The sequence below is a fragment of the Anser brachyrhynchus genome (genome assembly GCF_964034855.1).
Source record: "Anser brachyrhynchus genome assembly, chromosome: 27".
NCBI lineage: Eukaryota > Metazoa > Chordata > Aves > Anseriformes > Anatidae > Anser > Anser brachyrhynchus.
Genome location: NC_137720.1, coordinates 4582024 through 4599049, shown reverse-complemented (window position 1 = coordinate 4599049; position 17026 = coordinate 4582024). Strand labels below are relative to the sequence as shown.

The window sequence follows — 17026 nt, the reverse complement described above, 5'->3', positions numbered from 1 at the left end:
AATGTGTATGTGATGTTATGATACCGGGTCCAAAATTCAAATGCTGAGAAGAATGTATGCTGAAAGATGGTTGGAAAGAAATGCTGACATACCTGAAATTAAGAGATGCAGCTTAATGAAAGTACTTTACGCGCCCCAGTCCTTCAAGTTCTGAAAAGCTTGGTATTCCTACTGCTTGCAGTAACATTTTTTAAAGGTACCTGGCTGTGTCATCGCAATGTTGGGCTAGTTTTTGTGTGTGTGATTGCCTCCTGGTGTGAGCTGGGCATCTAAAATACATAAACATTGTAAATAGTAAAATCAGTAGCTTTTTATCTACAATGCACACAATTTGCTCAGTGAGCACCTCCATCGTGCAGGGCTTGTTAAAGGACAACCCAATGTCAGAGAATAATGGCAGGTGTTTGGTCTGCTTCAGTATCTGCTGGGTTTGGGGGGTTTCTTGTTGCTCCCTGAAGTTAAATTTTAAACAAAGGGGGATGCATACCATGTAATGCCCTTGTTCTTGTTCAGGCTGATGCTGTGCCAGTCCCTTGTGCTGGTCCTGATTTTTCTTGAAGTATTTTTGCTTATTACAACCATGACCCATATCAGCTGCACGTCTTTCTGTGAAGTCTTCCTTGCAGGGAGGAACTCGAAGGCTTGTGCACCTTGCCCTGCAGTAACCTCGAGTCAAAGCATCACAGGAGGAAACAAGGAGTTCATCACAAAACACCTTTTCATGCTAAGGGTATCATCTTTTTCTGGTGACTGAACTTCCTTCCCTGAAGCATGTCAAAAGAAAAGATGAATGTCCAAACCCATTTGGTCTTGACGCGAAATATATGGCGTTTGAAAGGTGAGCTCAGTTTGCTGGCTTTGCAGGAAGCATCTGTGCAGAAAATGTGTGAAGAGACCGTGCAATGTACAAAACAGATGGGAATTCAAACCTGAAAAAGCCTGGAAGACTCAAATAAATGTAATTTCTACCAGTACAGAAGGACAAGTTGGAGCATTCAGTGCTGCTGTACCGTCACTTGAGCAGAAAGGAAGGATGATGGGCTAGACAAGCACTGCTTGGGGATACTGCTTTTGTCTCTAAACTGTGGCCTTGTTTTCTGCAAAATGTTGAAATACAGAAGCAGCAGCTCTGGCTGCTACAAGGAGACAAAAATGACAAATACACGTGCAGGCCCATTGTTTGTTGGTTCTGACATCAGCCAGCCTGTGTCGGGGGGCAGGGGATTGTCAGGTGAAATATTCCTGGCCTGTCTTGCTGGTTTTGGTGCAGCACTATGCTTTCCACTAAACCAAACTACTGGGACAGTGCAAAGATGAACAGTTTATCATAGCCTAGCCAAGGTTATATCTTGTTTAAATATGTGCTTGTTCCTCCAGCAGAAGCAGCATTTTGAACAACAGAGGAAAAATCCTTATCTGCCGTATCACCAACTGTCCTGGCCCTAGGAAGGGCAGGGGTGGGTGTGTGCACGGTGCAGTGTGCCAACATGTTAAAAGAGGAGCCGTGTTCTCTGCCTCTAGGCATGAGCCCTACAGCCGAGGTCTCCCCTGCACAAAATTCCAGCCTGAACTGAGATTTGTGCTCAGGGGGATGATGTCTGCCAGCCCCAGCCTGCGGGAGCCTGCTGGGTGCAGGGCCTGTTTCCCTTGTTCATCAGGCTGCTGCTTCTCCTCCTGGAGGAAATCTTGAACTCAAGCTGCAACCATTACGTGATCTACACAAACGCTTGCAGCTTTCTGGATGAGAACATTTCAAAATATGAAAGAACGTGACTGGAAGCGTTATCCCAAAGGAATGGACTTCAGCTTAGAAGAGGCCAGCAAGGCTGGCTTGGCATGTAACAGAATACACAAAAGAGGGCGCTGCGTGATGGGAAAGGGCAGCTAGGGGAATAGGGACTTGCATGCAAGTGACAGGTGGCTTGACTATTAAACAGCACCTCGCTAAGGCTAGTAGCCCAGTGCTCCCTATGGTAGCCCCTTCACAACCAGAGAGCTCCCCTGGGTGCTGGGTGCAGCGCCAGGGCCAGTTGAGCACCAACGTGGCCCCAGCGCTGTCCCTGGAGCAACGTGTCCATTTTGTGTGTGTTATTACAATACCAAAACGCAGTATTGCTTTGTAAAATTGCTGCCCTGGGGTGTGTCCAGAGAAGGGCTATGAAGGTGGTGAAGGGCCTGGGACACAAGTCCTGTGAGGAGCAGCTGAGGGAACTGGGGGGGTTTGGGCTGGGGAAGAGGAGGCTCAGGGGAGACCTTACTGCTCTCTGCAACTGCCTGAAAGGAAGGTGTGGGGAGCTGGGGGTCGGCCTCTTCTCGCAGATAACCAGGGATAGGACCAGAGGGAACGGCCTCAAGCTGTGCCAGGGGAGGTTCAGGTTGGAAATGAGGAGATATTTCTTCTCAGAAAGAGCAGTCAGGCATTGGGAAGGGTTGCCCATGGAGGTGGGGGAGTCACCGTCCCTGGGGGTGCTCAAGGAGAGGTTGGACGTGGTGCTTGGGGACATGGCTCTGTGGGTGACAGCGGTGGTAAGGGGTGGTTTCCCAGATGATCCTGGACGGCTTTTCCACCCCCGGTGATTCTGTGACCATCGGAGACCACATTCCATGATCATTCCCTCCCCTCTCCGGGCCGGGGCCTCCCCTCAGCGCCTCACCGAGCGGGCCCCGCCCTCCCTTCCCACCGAGGCGGCGCCGCCGCCATTTTCCCTCCGCGCCGCCCGGGGGCGCTGTGGGCGGCGCCGGGGCCTCGCCGCCATCCCGGCGGGGTGCGCGCGCGCCGTGCGTGCGTTTGGCGCGCGGCGGCGGCGGAGGGGAGCGGAGCGGGGGCGATGGCGGGCGCGGCGGCGGCGGGCGGGCCGGGGGGCGGCGGCGGCGGCAACGGCGGCGGCGGCGGAGGAGGAGGGAGCGCGCCGGGCCCGGTGGCGCAGGGCCTGAAGGAGGCGCTGGTGGAGACGCTGACCGGGATCCTGTGCCCGGTGCAGGCGGTGCGCGCCGCCGCCGAGGAGCAGGTGAAGGTGCTGGAGGTGACGGAGGGTGAGTGCGGGGCGGCGGCACCGGGAGCGGGGCTGCGGGGAGGGAGGGGCCGGGCCTGGGCCGCGGGGGCCCTGCGGGAAGCGCCGCCCGCCCGTAGCGGAGCTCCCGCGGCCGCCCCGCCTCCTGCCGAGCCGGGAGCTCGGGGGGGGGGGGGGGGGGGCGAGGGGAAGGGGGAGCCCCCGGGGTGCCTGCAGCCAGGGCACCGGGGGGGGGGGGGGGGGGAGGGAACGGGGAGCTCCCGGGATGCCGGGACCCGTGGTACCCCCGTGGGGGGGGCTTAGGGGGGAGAAGGGAAGGGGGACCCCCGCCCCTGGGTGCCCGGACCTGGTGCCTCTTTGGGTGCCGGCGCCCTGGGCTGCCGCTCTCACTGCCGGGGGGCTGCGGGCCTGTGGCCCTGCCCGGTCCCCGCTGCAAGCCCGGGTGCTCCGGGCCCCCCGAGGGGCGCTGAGGGGGCGCTGGGGCCGGCCCGTGGCTCTCCGGGATGGAAGTGTCACGAGCAAGAGGCCCAGTGCCCGACCGCCCCTGCTCGTTTGGCTTTTGGTGGAGTCGTCGAGGCAGGTCGCGCGCTCGAGGCTTTTGCCGCACGCGAGCCACGCTTAAAACGCTGTTGGTGTTCACGGGCTATTTCGTGTCAGCTCAAATTTGGTGACCCGGCCCAAAGGACTGAAATCTGCCGAAGCCACTGGAAGATCTGCGAGGAGTCCTGCAGGCGGCGAGGGCACGGTGCTGCAGCCCTGGCTCGAGCCCTTGGCGCGGCTCCTCAGCGGGTCGCTCGTTCCTGGTCCCTCCTGCACGCTTTGCCTTACTCCTGTCTGATTTTGCCATTCCGGAGGTGCTCTGGGAAGTGCTTTAAACTCTTTCTGCTCCCGAACTTGAGCTCAGACGTGTTATCAAAGGCAATTTATGGTAAAGAGAAGGAAGACGTAAGGGTGTGCCTGGCTCCAGAACAGTGTTGTGATTGCCCTGGGTGAAACCGGGGCGATGAAAGGAAAGCAAATTGTTTGATAAAAACGTATCTACTTATACGGTCCCTTATCATTTGTTGTAACACTCTCAGGTCGGGTCTTCCTTGATGCGTTACGAGGAAATTTGTTTGTTGCCATCGCAGCTGGTGGAGCTTTAAAGGTGGCAGTGCAGTAGTACGAGTTTGAAGTGCTGCGACCTTGTAGTCAGCGTGCTCTTCAGTGGCAGCTTTCTTTTTTCCTAACAGTCTCAATATTACCACAAGAAATCAAAGCAAGTTTGTGTAATGGTTTGAGTAACAGATTTCCAGAAAACACTACTTTTTGCGGGCTGTAGGTGACGGATGCCCCTAAGATCCCATAGGATGCCCAGGAAGACAACAGGACTACATCTGGTTGGTACCGTTCAGGGTAAGAGGAATGGAGTCATCTTTGCCTTCTCTTTTTCACAGCTTTGCAAATATCCTCGTCATAGAATTGTAGAATGTTCTAGGTTGGAAGGGATCTTAAAGACCACCCGCTTCCAACACCCCTGCCATGGACAGAGATGCCACCCACTAGATCGGGTTGCCCAGGGCCTCGTACAACCTGGCCTTGAGCAGCTCCAGGGATGGTAGCCCAGCGAGGCTGTGGATGCCCCAACGCTTCTCTGCTTTCAAATCCCAGAACCACGTGGCTTTACTGCGGGGCTTGTCCTGTTTAACAGCTTTACCTGTGACCTGGAGAAGGCTACTGAGGACGCGCTCGTGCAGTTTGCCGGTGACACCAGTTTTGTCCCCCACCCAGAACAAGAAAGCAATAAATGGGAGTGAGGTCTGCTCCTCCTCCTGGCGTTTGCACAGAAAACATAGCTTATTCCTCCGATGCTGCTTGACTATGACAAGAGAGGAGTAACCAAGGAAGCACAGAATGATGCGGATGAAGGGACCTCAGGAGGTCTCCAGTCCAGCCCTCCTGATGAAAGCAGCACCAGCAATATCAGAACAGGTTGCTCAGAGCATTTCCTAGTCAGGGCCTGGAGCGCAGGGCTTGCCAACAGCAGGTTAGTGAGGGAAAGAAGTATAGATTATGTGGGTCAGAAGGACTTTAAAGAAACCAGAACCATGCTGTCATCAAGCAGGCTAAATAAGATGCTGAAAGTAAAAACAAGGGTAATAGGAAAGGACATAGGTGTTGGCACTTCTGATTAAAAATGAATGGAGACAGGCCAAAAAACGATTGAGGAAACACTTGTAAAAGACATAAAATACTTGTGCTTTCAAATGCAATTGAAGCAGCAAGCATTTCAAGGAGTTTTTGTGGCCCCCCAGCGATAGAAGTGTGGAAGGGTGCATTCAAGGTGTGTAGGGGCAAGGAAGAGCTGAATTCCAGGTGTTGGAGCTGACTTCGCGTGCCGTCCGGGAGAGCCTCTGTACACGAGCCCCACTGCAGAACCCACGCCCCGTTGGAGCACGGCTGGAAGCGATTTTGTTACCGGTTTGCTTTCAACAGCAAGTGCTGCAGGATGCGTCTGCGAGAGTTTTACGGGGACTCCAGCACTGAATTACCCTGCTGCAGCCACGCTGGGTGACTTGTTGTGGAAGGCATCAGATAACGTAAGCTGGTAGGTGCGGGGCAGCGGGGCGAGCGTTGGGCTGCCACAGGGAAGCCGGGACAGCCTCAGTGCTGCCTCCAGGACTTAAAATTAAGTCAGGAGCTGGAATGGGTAGAGCTGGGTACGTGTGATTGTTGTGGCAGAGCCGATCTGTGTGTAATGGAAGAGCTGCTTGAAGGAGTCCTGGGACTGCAAGAAAGCCTTTAGGAAATCCCCTTACTGAAACTTTGTGAAGAAACTAAGCTGCTGCGGACAGCTCTTGAGTTAATAACTGATTAAAAGCTTGAAGACGAGGGGCAGAAGAGCCTGGTTGTGTTCTGCACCGCATGGAGAGGGTCAGAAGTCCCGCACAGAGCTGTGCTGCTCAGCACATCCCTAACGGTGCGCAGAAGAGCGAGCAGCGGTGTGACAAAGTTGCCGGTGGTACCGAGCTGTTCGGTTTGGCTGGCGTGAAAATCAGTGGCAAAAACCACAGAAGGATTTCGCAGGAGGGAGCTGAGTGGTGGGGTGTGCAAACGGGAGGTGTAAGGTGGTGCCGATGAATGAGGAAGAGGAGGAGGCAGCCCCAGCGATGCCTTAAAAAGCAACGGGCTGTGCTAACGACTGCTGCTTGGAGAAGAGATGCGGTTGTTAGCATGGAGACATTCCTGGAAATATCCGTTCGCTGCTCTGCCCTGCTCCCAAAGGCAAATGGACCGGAAAGGAGGGAATGGAGAACAAAGCACGGCGTAAATCCCTCGTGCTTCTGCAGCCTGCGTGCGCCGCGGGCCTGCCGCTCTCGGGAGGGATAAAGCAGGCACGGGAAACGCGGCACGGAGACGGTCAGAAGCGTGGAAAAGCTGTTCTGAGATGGAGCGAGTAAATTGCCTTTTCTGCCTGGGAGAGAGCAGAGATGGAGGCTATAAAATCGTAAGCGGCAGAGAGGGCGAGGAGCGATTATTTGTGACTTGTGACAAAGCCGAGGGAGCATCAGATGGAAATCAATCCGAAAGAAGTAGAAGGAAGCCGGCGTTCCCTCCGTGTACGAACTGCGGGAATTACCACAATGGGATTTCAGGAGGAGGAATGGCTTAAAAACGACTGGAGGTTGCTGGTGGAAAGGGCTCAGCAGGAGCCATTAAACACCTGTGTCTGGATACCGTCTGTGCTTCGGGCAGGTCGTGGTGCCAGGCTTTAGGAGGGGACGTGCTGGGGACATTCAGCCCTCCCCACGGGTGTCGGGGTCTGCCCCGTGCCAGCATGGCCCTGCTGCAGCCTGGCTCGGGGCTGCCCCGAAGCAGCCTGGGGCTGGGCGTGTGGTCACGGGTCCCGGGCATCTAGAAGGTCCCGAGCTGGAAGGGACCCACCAGGATCATCGGGTCCAACTCCTGGCTCCAAAACCCAAACCCTTTGTCCGAGAGCGGTGTCCAAACGCTCGTTGAGCCCCGGCAGCTCAAGGAGCGTTTGTTAATAGCAAGGTTGATGGAGAGGAGCTGGGAGGAACTGGGTTTGTTAAATGTTCCCTGTATCGGGCCTTTCATTACGAGTTTCTAAGCTTTTGGTTTTACAGACTTAGGAAGAAGACTTCATATTTCTGATGTGTCAGATCCACAGCACGTAAGTGGGGGAAGCACTTAGGAAGAGACGCATTTCAAGTGCAGTTACCCTTGACAGAGACAGAAAGTCCCCAGTCAACTGGAAAAACCCAATAATGAACCAATTCTTTGAGAACTGAGGAGCCAGTGAGCTATGCAGCACTCGGTGTAATTTCAGTTCCTAGAGGGATTCTTGGAACAGCTTGTTAAGCAGCTGGCTAACTAGGTGCCGCGCGGTGCCTACTGTTTTATATGATATGTTCTTGATAAATCCATCTGCTTTGTTTGATGGAAGAGACGGCTTATTGCTTAAGGAAACTGCCACGGGGGATGATAAGAGTTTGGTAAGATTTGCGAGGCGATTAGCTTCAACCTTTGTTACTATCCGTGGAGAACACACCGGTCTGAGGTACCTTAGGATGTGCCGCTGGTGGAAAACCCGTGCGTAGGGAGGTTGGTGGTGGCTTGTTGTCCCGCCCGAGGGGATTTTAAGGCAGAGCTCGTGGTCGCTGCTGTACGAGCACACCTGCAGGTTACCGCTGGTGGCACTGGGATCTGCTTGGACAGCAGTTAGAAAGGACTTGGAAAACTGGAGAGGTGGCCTAAAGTCGCTGAAACAGCATTCTGTAAGTTGAGTGCAGACTAATGCACATAAAGGAAAAAACTCAAATGTGTATGTGCAGGTTGGAAAATGACAGATTGAAAGATTTCATTAGTGTGACTGGTTTGCGTTGCAACTGTGTGAAGCCGTGGTATTTATTCTGGCTCCTTAGTTCGCTTACACCCTTTAAAATGTGCCTGAAATTCAGTGCTGTGTTCGGGTCTGGAATATCTCAGGCTCCTAGACGAATAATTACTGCTGTGGTTGAGAGGAGTGTTACGTCAAGTACATCTCAGAATGGGTCTCCCTGCTTTTGCAGCTAGGATAAGAGGTTTTTTTTTTTTTCAAATGCATGATCTGTAAAGAAAGGTTGAAGGAACTGGGTTTGTTTGGTGTAAGCACGGGAAGGTGAGGGGCAATTCTCTCCCAAGCCAGAAAAACAAGCGAGGTGGTTATTAGGAGAACCATAGATGACCACGTTTGTGCAACACCTGGATATGTCACTAACGAAGGCTGCAGAACTCTTTGAGAATATTTTTCAGTACGTTTTTGCCAGGGATGCTTTAAGCACATTTAATCCTGTCCGTGTGAGTCCGGTGGTGCTGGCTGGACCACGGGACGTCCCTTCTGCTCCCTGGTTTCTGGAACTGAAACCACAAATGCATTTCTAAAGTAGGTGAATGAAATTAAATGAAGTATTTAGTACAGTTATCCCAGAGCTCGAAGTTGCAATTTAAAGGACATTTATTGAGGCATGTGGATTTACCATACCAACAGCTGCTCTTAGTTATTTTCTTTATTTCCTCATGGACAAAATTGGTGCGAGCATTTCAGTTTTGCCTTTGCTGTAGAACTTGCTTGGGCACCACAAGCAGCTCGTGCGTTTTCCGGACAAAAAACCTTAGTGGCAGAGTTCCTGCAGCCCTGGATCCTGCTGCTGGCCACCACAGGGGCACTGCTGGTGCCGGGGTGCTGCTGGTGCAGGTTTGTCCCCGTGGGACAGCCGCAGCGGTGCCCCCGCTCCGGGTGGCCGAGGGGGGACCGCTGGCTGGCCGCTTGCTTCTTGCTCCCTCCTGGACCCCATCCCTGCATCACCCGTGTGGGGATGTGCCTAATGACGTTTTGTTGTAGATAAGGTATTTTTTAAAGGTTCTAAATCATTTGCTTGTTACTAACCTGGCTTGCAGAATTTTTGCCCTTGAGAAAAAGAAATGAGATGCCGAGAAAATAAATGGAGTTTGTGCAGAGAACGCAAGGGAGAATTAATGCTGGTGATTCATTTGAGAAGCTGTACTTTGGAATTGTCTTCTCCTTCCCACATATGAGTCATTCAATCGGTATTATGTCTTTCTCCAAAAATCCTGATGAGTTTTGCTGTGTGGGAATAAAAGCTACGATACAACCTTTTTTCTTCTTAATATTGCAGAGTTCGGTGTTCATTTAGCAGAACTGACTGTGGATCCTCAGGGTGCCCTGGCCATCCGGCAGGTGAGTTTACCCAAAACTGGAAAAATCAGTTCACTGCTAATTTCCTTGGTTTGTAGAACGTCCTACAGCGTTTCCAGGTGGAGAATTGAAGGTAGTTTTCCATCATCATTCTCCATTTACGATTAAATTCCTGCAGAATTGACACTTTCAGCATATCCAGATGTCGTATGCTTTCCTTTTTTGAAATTAGTGCTTTTTGGACTTGGTAAACCTGGTGCTGGGACGGCAGCGTGCTGGGTGTGGGCGCTTGGGGAGCCTGGTAGGTGGGCAGCAGGCATCAGCAAGCAGAAGTGCAGCCTGTCTTCACAGCACAATGTTGTTGTGCAGGTGTTTTCCTCCTTGAAAAGGAGGTTTGGGCTCTGTGTTTCCGTACTTACCACGTGGCCATATCTCGTGCCTCCTTAGGGGTGAGAAAATAAAGTTGTCTTATTGTGTTAGTGCTGTACAGGCCATCATTGTGCAAGAAACAACCGTCAGTTCATCTTACTGCAGGGGGCTTTTTCTCCATTTCACAAAGATTTTTGCATTTTGGCAAGGGCTGTCACCCCTCCGAAAGCAGCACGTGGGATGGAAGGCTGAGCAAATGGGGCAGGGGTGATCCTGGCCGTGGTTGCGAGATTTGTTACTGACCTGTGACCTCTCTTCTAATACAGCTAGCGTCTGTCATTTTGAAACAGTATGTGGAAACTCATTGGTGTTCTCAGTCAGAAAAGTTCAGACCTCCAGAGACCACAGAAAGGGTAAGACTTGACTCCACATTGTCTGCTTCAAGATGTTTTATCCATCAAGAATATTAACTCTGTAGTTGGCTTTAAAAGTGTCATTGCCCTTGTGTGTTACAAGAGATTAATTGCTTCAGTTAAGGTTTTCTGACATTTTCCACTTCAAAAATGTGTTTTCAGTCGCTTGAAACCATGCTAGACTAAAGATACTTGGGCTGATTTCTGTAAGAGAAGTTCAACCATAATGTTTCTGTCATTCTGAGAGCAAAACTAAAGGAAACCTGCTTTGAAAGTTTTAAAAGTAGTAATTCTGGCAGTCTTTTTTCAGGTATTGCTGCATCCTGTGTTTTCCAGCTTGGGACTTACAGGCTGCTTTCCCATGACAAATTTGAGTTCAAAGGTCTGCTGGGTTTCCTTCAAAATCTGTTCAGTAGAAGTATCTAATGGCTAAAATGGTCAAAGATTCCAGCCCTTTGACTGCTGGCTAGACCATCCTTCACATCTAGGGTGTGATTCATCCCATCCAGAGGTGGTTCCTTGAAACAGATCCTGTGAATTATGCCCCAGAAGTGCTGGCTTGATTTCTTGTGTCCCTTCAGGGTTGGGTGATCAGTTCTACTTTACCAAATCTTCCAAAGTAAGCAAACATAGTCCCTGACATCAGAACTGCCAGTTATCTTAACTAACCCTGGATGTCTTCCATCCGTATCTACATCGCATCTAATTGCAGCTGGGAGCTGGGAAAGGCTGTTTACTGTATGCTTGGCCGAGTGCTCTGCATGAAGAGAGTGCTACTTCACAACACGCCCTGCAGTTTTCCATTAAAAAAAAATACAGTGCAAACTTTTGTTATCTCATGAGCGTTGATTTTGTAAAGCTGACGTTGAATCAGCATCAGGATATGGTCATAGGTATATACGAGGCTATATATTTTCAAATTCCCTTACGTTTGAGGATGTGTTTTGCTAACTAATGTTATTTTCTACAGGCAAAAGTTGCAATTAGGGAGCTCCTACCCAACGGGCTGAGAGAATCGATCAGCAAAGTGCGCTCGAGCGTTGCCTATGCAGTGTCAGCAATCGCCCATTGGGACTGGCCTGAAGCCTGGCCCGAGCTGTTCAACCTCTTGATGGAGATGCTGGTCAGTGGGGATGTGAATGCAGTGCACGGAGCCATGAGAGTGCTTACAGGTACGGGTATGTGAGAGCATGAGATTTTTCTGCTGGCCTTTAGGGATTACCATTATGAAGGCCAGACAAAACTGATCTAGTCGAGTATAAATCAATGTTTCCAATGTGTTTAGTGTTTCCCAGAAATTCTCCGTTTTGTTGCTACAAATTTGTTTTCCTACAAGAACTTATTTCTGTTTTTCCGCCTCCTAGAGTTTACACGAGAAGTGACAGACACACAGATGCCGCACGTTGCTCCTGTTATTCTTCCAGAGATGTACAAAATTTTCACAATGGCTGAGGTATGATCTTCACCATAAAGTTGGTACTGAATTGTGTTCATGGGAACGTTTCTTGGAGCACGGAAACACCAGGTTTAATGGTTAAACTATAGCACAGTAAGAGACTTAAAGAGTTTTCTCAATAATGTGGTAATTCATGAGAGCTAATGTTTCAATAGAACTTCTGAAGCTAGTAATAAAAGGGAATAAAAGCAAAAAATAAATACAATTAAAAGAAGAAAACCAAAGGATAACTTATAACTAATATATCTCGTGTTCCTGATCTATTTACTTTTTTTTTCTAGGTGTATGGTATTCGCACAAGGTCACGTGCAGTGGAGATATTTACCACGTGTGCCCACATGATTTGTAACATGGAGGAGCTGGAAAAGGCAAGAGTGTAACATCCCCTGCAACATACATTGAATTCAAACTGAGCAAGGCTTTAAATAATTGTTAATATGAAAATGAAACACCGGGAGAATTAGATGCCATCAGCTGTAATTCTGGGGGAGAGGGTGTAATTTAATACATGTAAAGTGGCTCGCTCCCTCATCTGCATGCATGCCTTGAAACTGTGAATTGGTTTCCATAACTAAGTGTAACTTGTGACAGATCAACAGATAAGCACGTAAGAGCTCAGAGAAGGGGAGTCAGTGTGAGGAGGAGATGGTGCATCATCCCTTTGTTTGGAAATCCCAGTTGCCAGGTGGACTGTGTCCTAACCAACCTCCACACCTGGGCAGTCTGGGTTTTGATAGCTGGTTTTCTGGCCCTCGGATTAGGCATTGGTTACAAGCTCCTGCTACTTAATCGATTGCTTCAACATACATCAGCTCTTTGTTCCCAAAGGGGTGTTGGAAACCAAACAAAAATTTTAGGATAGCAGTTAAGATAAAAAACACTGCACGGTCGAGCAGCTTTATACACATGTGGATCTCCTGTCTAGCTGAGTACAGCTGTTTTTTTAAATGGCCTCTGACCGGTGGGTTTTCCAGCACTCCCCAGGCGCTGAATAACTCTTTCCAACTTTTTGGAGATGGGAATGACTTATTCTAGCATCTGGTTTTCTGAGTCCGTGCTGAGTGTCTCTTTCTGCTGTTTCCTTCCTGTTTGCACAGGGAGGAATTCAGTCCGGACTTTTGGGAAGTTCTGATAATTACAGCGTATCTCTGCTGCACTGACAAGGTTACTTACGCAACAACATATTGCCACTGGTACCAGTATCCGAAAGGCAGCAGTCTTTTTTAGCTCCCCACTGTCTTATTCTAGAGGGGGGCTAAAAGTGTCCTTTACATTATATAAAAAAAAAAATTTTTTCAGGTCAAATTTGAGACACGTACAAGGAGAGATAGTCCTTGTATAAATTGATAAAGTGGTATTTTGTAGTTAAACATACATCTTAGCTGTCTTAGATAAGGAGTTATAATGAAAATTCTCAATAAAAATGTTTTTGTCCACTATTACTTGCTTGGCCAAGGAGTGCTTTGACATCTGGAAAAATACTTCCTGCATTTTCCTAGGGAGAATCATCCCAGTAATCTTGAGGCCAGCTGTTGGTACTCGGCTCAGCAAGAGCTTGTTTGGTTTGTGGGAGGGTGGCTCAAAGGAGAGCTAAATGCTGTCCTCGGGGCTCAGCGTTAATTGTGTGTGAGCTGGTCACCCCGGGTCTCCTTTGTGGTCGAGGGGTCTGGGCAGGAGAGTGCAGGGCGTGATTTGTTTAATCAGGCGGAGGCGCCCGCGTCGGGAGGACGTGCGCTGCTCCTGAGACTCCTGGCTGGCTTGTCTGGGTCTCTGTCTGGAGTCTGAGGCGAATGGCTTCGACGCAGGTGTGTGCTTTGCAGCAGTCTGGGCCGCGTGGTTTTGAAGGTGGGATTCAGCTGAGATCAGTTCCCAGCACGAGGAGAGAGCCAAAGTGACGTCTGAAACAAGTGGCATTGTAACTGCGTTCTGCAGTTGTCCTGAGTCCCTCTGGGTTTGTAGCAGAAAAACACAATTTCTCTTATTTCTGGTGCTTTCCTTGTCAGACAGGGGAGATCTGTACCTCGAACTGACCTGTGCTTGCACTGATTTTTACCAGGGTGCGGCCAAAGTCCTGATTTTTCCTGTGGTGCAGCAGTTCACGGAGGCTTTCGTTCAGGCCCTGCAAATGCCTGATGGACCCACATCAGACAGTGGATTTAAGATGGAAGTCTTAAAGGTAAGTCAGTTAAGACTGATTCAATAACAATCAAATACAAATACACTGTCAGGTGTGCCGGAAAACAGAAACTCGAGTGTGCATCACCTCTCCTGGTGCTGCTTGTCTTAGGAAATACGAAGGTTTTTGTTTTGGCTCCCAGTGCCATACAACGTTGAAACAATTCTGCCTGTAGTGTAGATGCCTCCGAGATCCATAAGGATGTATGTCTTTGTTGTTTACTGATCTGAGACACCTTGCATGCATTGTGTTCGGACGCTGCTCAGTGGTTACAGTTCTGTCCTTCCTAAACCAGCTGCAGAATTCTGCTGCAAGGAGGCTTTGGGAGCTTGTTTTGTGTAGGTGCTTTTCTAGAACTTGCCTATTCTTTAATATTAAATCGTCTCTGCAAAATGGAGTTGGAAAGTCTTTGTATTCTCTCAGTTTCCTTACAAGAGAAAGGAAACTGGGTTGCAGAGCTCTGTGTGTATAGCTCGGTGCCTGGGGACGAGAGTGCCAGTGGAGGCATGGTGAGCCCTGCAGCTGCTGGGGGAGCACTGGACTTGTAGGGTCTGCTGCCTGCAATGTGGGAGAGAAAAGACGAGCTCAGAAACAGAAGTTGCAGAATCAAATCCAGGTTTTCATTTACTTGCACATGTGCTGGGGTAAGTTGCTTGGGTCACAGGGTACCGGTTTATGAAGGTGCTGCTCAGCACCTAAGCCCATTCAGCCACACTCCTGAAGAAAAAATAAGGAAGAGTTACTGAAAACAAGCATCACATTTTTCATAATTATTAGCTTTACACTGGAGCCATGAAAATAAGTGCTGGGAGCTGCAGAAGGATATTATTGTATTATACAAACTAGCAGCTATTAAGTTCTGTGTTGTGGAACCTGTTTTCGTAGTCCTGTTAAAGCCACATGTCCCCTGGTACAGCATGCTATCGCTTCCCCTCCTATTGCCTTTCCTCAGTAAGGTTGCAGGTTTTGTAGACTGGAAACAGGAGGAGCACGTTCCTCACTGTGCAGCACCAAATGGAAGGGAGTTTGGGCTGGGATGTTGGCAGGTTTTGTTGAGAGTGTCTCTTGTGGTGGTTTTTCCTTCATTGTGAGAAGCGCATGTTTCGTGCTGCTGTCTCCCTTGGCTGTGCAAAACAGCAAAGCTAACATAAAGGGAACGCTCTGGGATACTCTGCAGCGTAACCTCTGAACAGGCTTCAGCTCAAGAATGTGTGAATCTCTGATTCCAGATACTTGCATTTGGATTTTTAGTAGTAGAGCAAGTTTTCAGCCTACACTGAAAGCAGTTGTGGTTGGTAGTTTCACTGTAAATGTAGACCAGTCCTTATCTTCACGTTACTTTCATACGTTCTGCATCAGGCTGGAGCCTTTTTTGTTATTTACATAATTGCTTGCAGAAACTGGAGCTATTTCTACTTTACCTGCACTGACATACAGCAGGAATCCCTTGTAAGATGTGGCAGGCTGGGAAAGTATTTGAGGAAATGCCATCATGTTCTTGCTCTGTTCCTTAATTGTGTGTGGGCATCGGCTTTTGGCCGTTGTTGGATACAGGTGCAGGGCTTGGATCTGAATACACTGTTCTCGTGCCGGGTGGTATTGATGGCAGCAGAAAATCAGTACAAATTTAAACAGTAAATTTCGGAGATTGTCTGCTGACAAGTGGTTTGTAGCAGGCTTTTTGTGAGGAGATGAGTATCCTGGCTGTTGGCTCAGGGCAATTCATGATTTTGTCACTTAGGGTTTCTAAGCTAATGATACCAATTTTCTAAGGCAAAAGGGATTCAAGTGGTAAGACCGATAAATCGCCTTTCCTTCTAGGAAAGTGTATTTTATAGTCATTGTAATGCAGAAGTGAGAGACCTCAAGAGATCAGTTAAGCCAGCTCTACAGATGAGATCATTATAGGAACCCCTTGAAATGCAGATGCGATGGGAGAGGGAATCGAGACTTTTTTTGGTAATAGATTTTCAACCAGATGCAAACTCAGTCTTTTTTTTTTCCTCCCCTCAATGTGAGTGCTAGGAAGCAAATGATAGGAAGATTTTTTTTCTTTCCTATCTCTTGAGAGCCGTGTACTCCAAGGTGCATGGAAATCTCAGGGGAACTCAGAGGCAGCGCTGACCTAAAATGTACTTTCTATCTAAGAACATTATGCAGGACGATGTAAAAACTTTTCTGAATTATGCTGAAGTGTACACATCTGCCTGATCCCCTAGGGCAGTTATCCAGTTTAAGAAAGTTAAGTAGGTTGGATCGCATCGGGGTGAGACCACTGCTTGTTAATTTGTCCCAAATCTTTCCAAGGGTAGTTACGGGTTTAGAACAAGTTATCAGCAGGCAAATGCCTTTAAACCTTGTAGGGTGGGTAGAAGGATTGGCCAGAACAAAAATATTTTCAACCTTGAAGACCAGAACAAAATAACCAGTAGTGTAGTTCATTACTTTGTTTAGTATTTTAACATGAATTAAATTGCTGTCTCTGAGGCTCGGGGATCTGCAGCTCCATGATCCTTGCATCCCAGTTCCAATGTTGTTGTTGAACATGCCACTGCTGATTGTTTTGAGAGAAACAGAATAATTAACCATGACAAGTAATGGAGTTGAGGCAAACTTCATAACATGAGAATACAGATATGATTTATTTGGTATGCAGTAATTATATCAAGAGCACCAATTAACCAACAGTCTAAAGCATCTGACAGCCTTGCTGTAGTGCTGCTTACGTGTAAAATTTGCTCCTTTGACACCTGTTGGGTATGAAAAGTCATGCTCACGCTTCTGCTGTTTGAACAGGTAATTAGGTAGTTAGACAAAGTTGTAGTCAATTGTTTGAAGGCAAATTTCTTCAGCTTATGAGCAAAGGACATTAAGTGCACCTGCTGCACTTGAGCTGAACATTCAGCTCTCCTGCTGCTGGCGAGCGTGCGTTAAGCTGTTATCCACGCGTTTGGGATTCCTTCTCTGCAGTGTGCTGGATTCCGTCTAAAGAAGCAAGTGGGATTTGAAGCAAGCAAAAGAAAGGGCTTTAATGCAGAGCTATTAGAGGTGATCTTAAAGAGATGCTGAACAATTAGTCGAGATAGAGCTGGCTGTTGGCTGGCAGAGTGGCTGGAAGGGGTTAGGGAGCTGCCTTACTGCACCCCGGTGGTGATGTCTGAGTCCCTGCAGTGACTCTGGCTGCAGGTGTGGGTGCAGCCGGTTACTGCCTGGCTTGGCTGTAACTTCTCCCCAGGGCTGCTCTCAGTGAGTTCTTCTCCCAGCCTGTCCTCATGTCTGGGATTGCCCCAGCCCAGGTGCAGCACCTCGCACCTGGACTTGTTGAACCTCATTAGGTTCACGTGGGACCACTTCTCCAGCCTGCCCAGGTCCCTTTGGATGGCATCCCTTCCTTCTGGTGTA

At 49.2% G+C, this 17026-nt stretch overlaps 1 protein-coding gene across 2 annotated transcripts in view; it reads left to right on the top strand.

Annotated features, from left to right (window-relative positions):
* Window positions 1-2792: 2792 nt before the first annotated feature.
* Window positions 2793-17026, top strand: part of IPO9 (importin 9) — a 33442-nt gene continuing 19208 nt past the window's right edge. The window contains exons 1-7 of one of the 2 annotated variants that reach the window (XM_080569032.1): window positions 2793-3033; window positions 9191-9252; window positions 9906-9992; window positions 10963-11164; window positions 11357-11445; window positions 11730-11816; window positions 13505-13624. In XM_080569032.1, the coding sequence (XP_080425158.1) occupies window positions 2829-3033; window positions 9191-9252; window positions 9906-9992; window positions 10963-11164; window positions 11357-11445; window positions 11730-11816; window positions 13505-13624 (852 nt within the window). In that variant the 5' untranslated portion in view covers window positions 2793-2828. Of the gene's footprint in view, window positions 3034-8927; window positions 9102-9190; window positions 9253-9905; window positions 9993-10962; window positions 11165-11356; window positions 11446-11729; window positions 11817-13504; window positions 13625-17026 lie in introns of those variants that run through there. The other variant, XM_080569033.1, reaches the window with a different exon arrangement.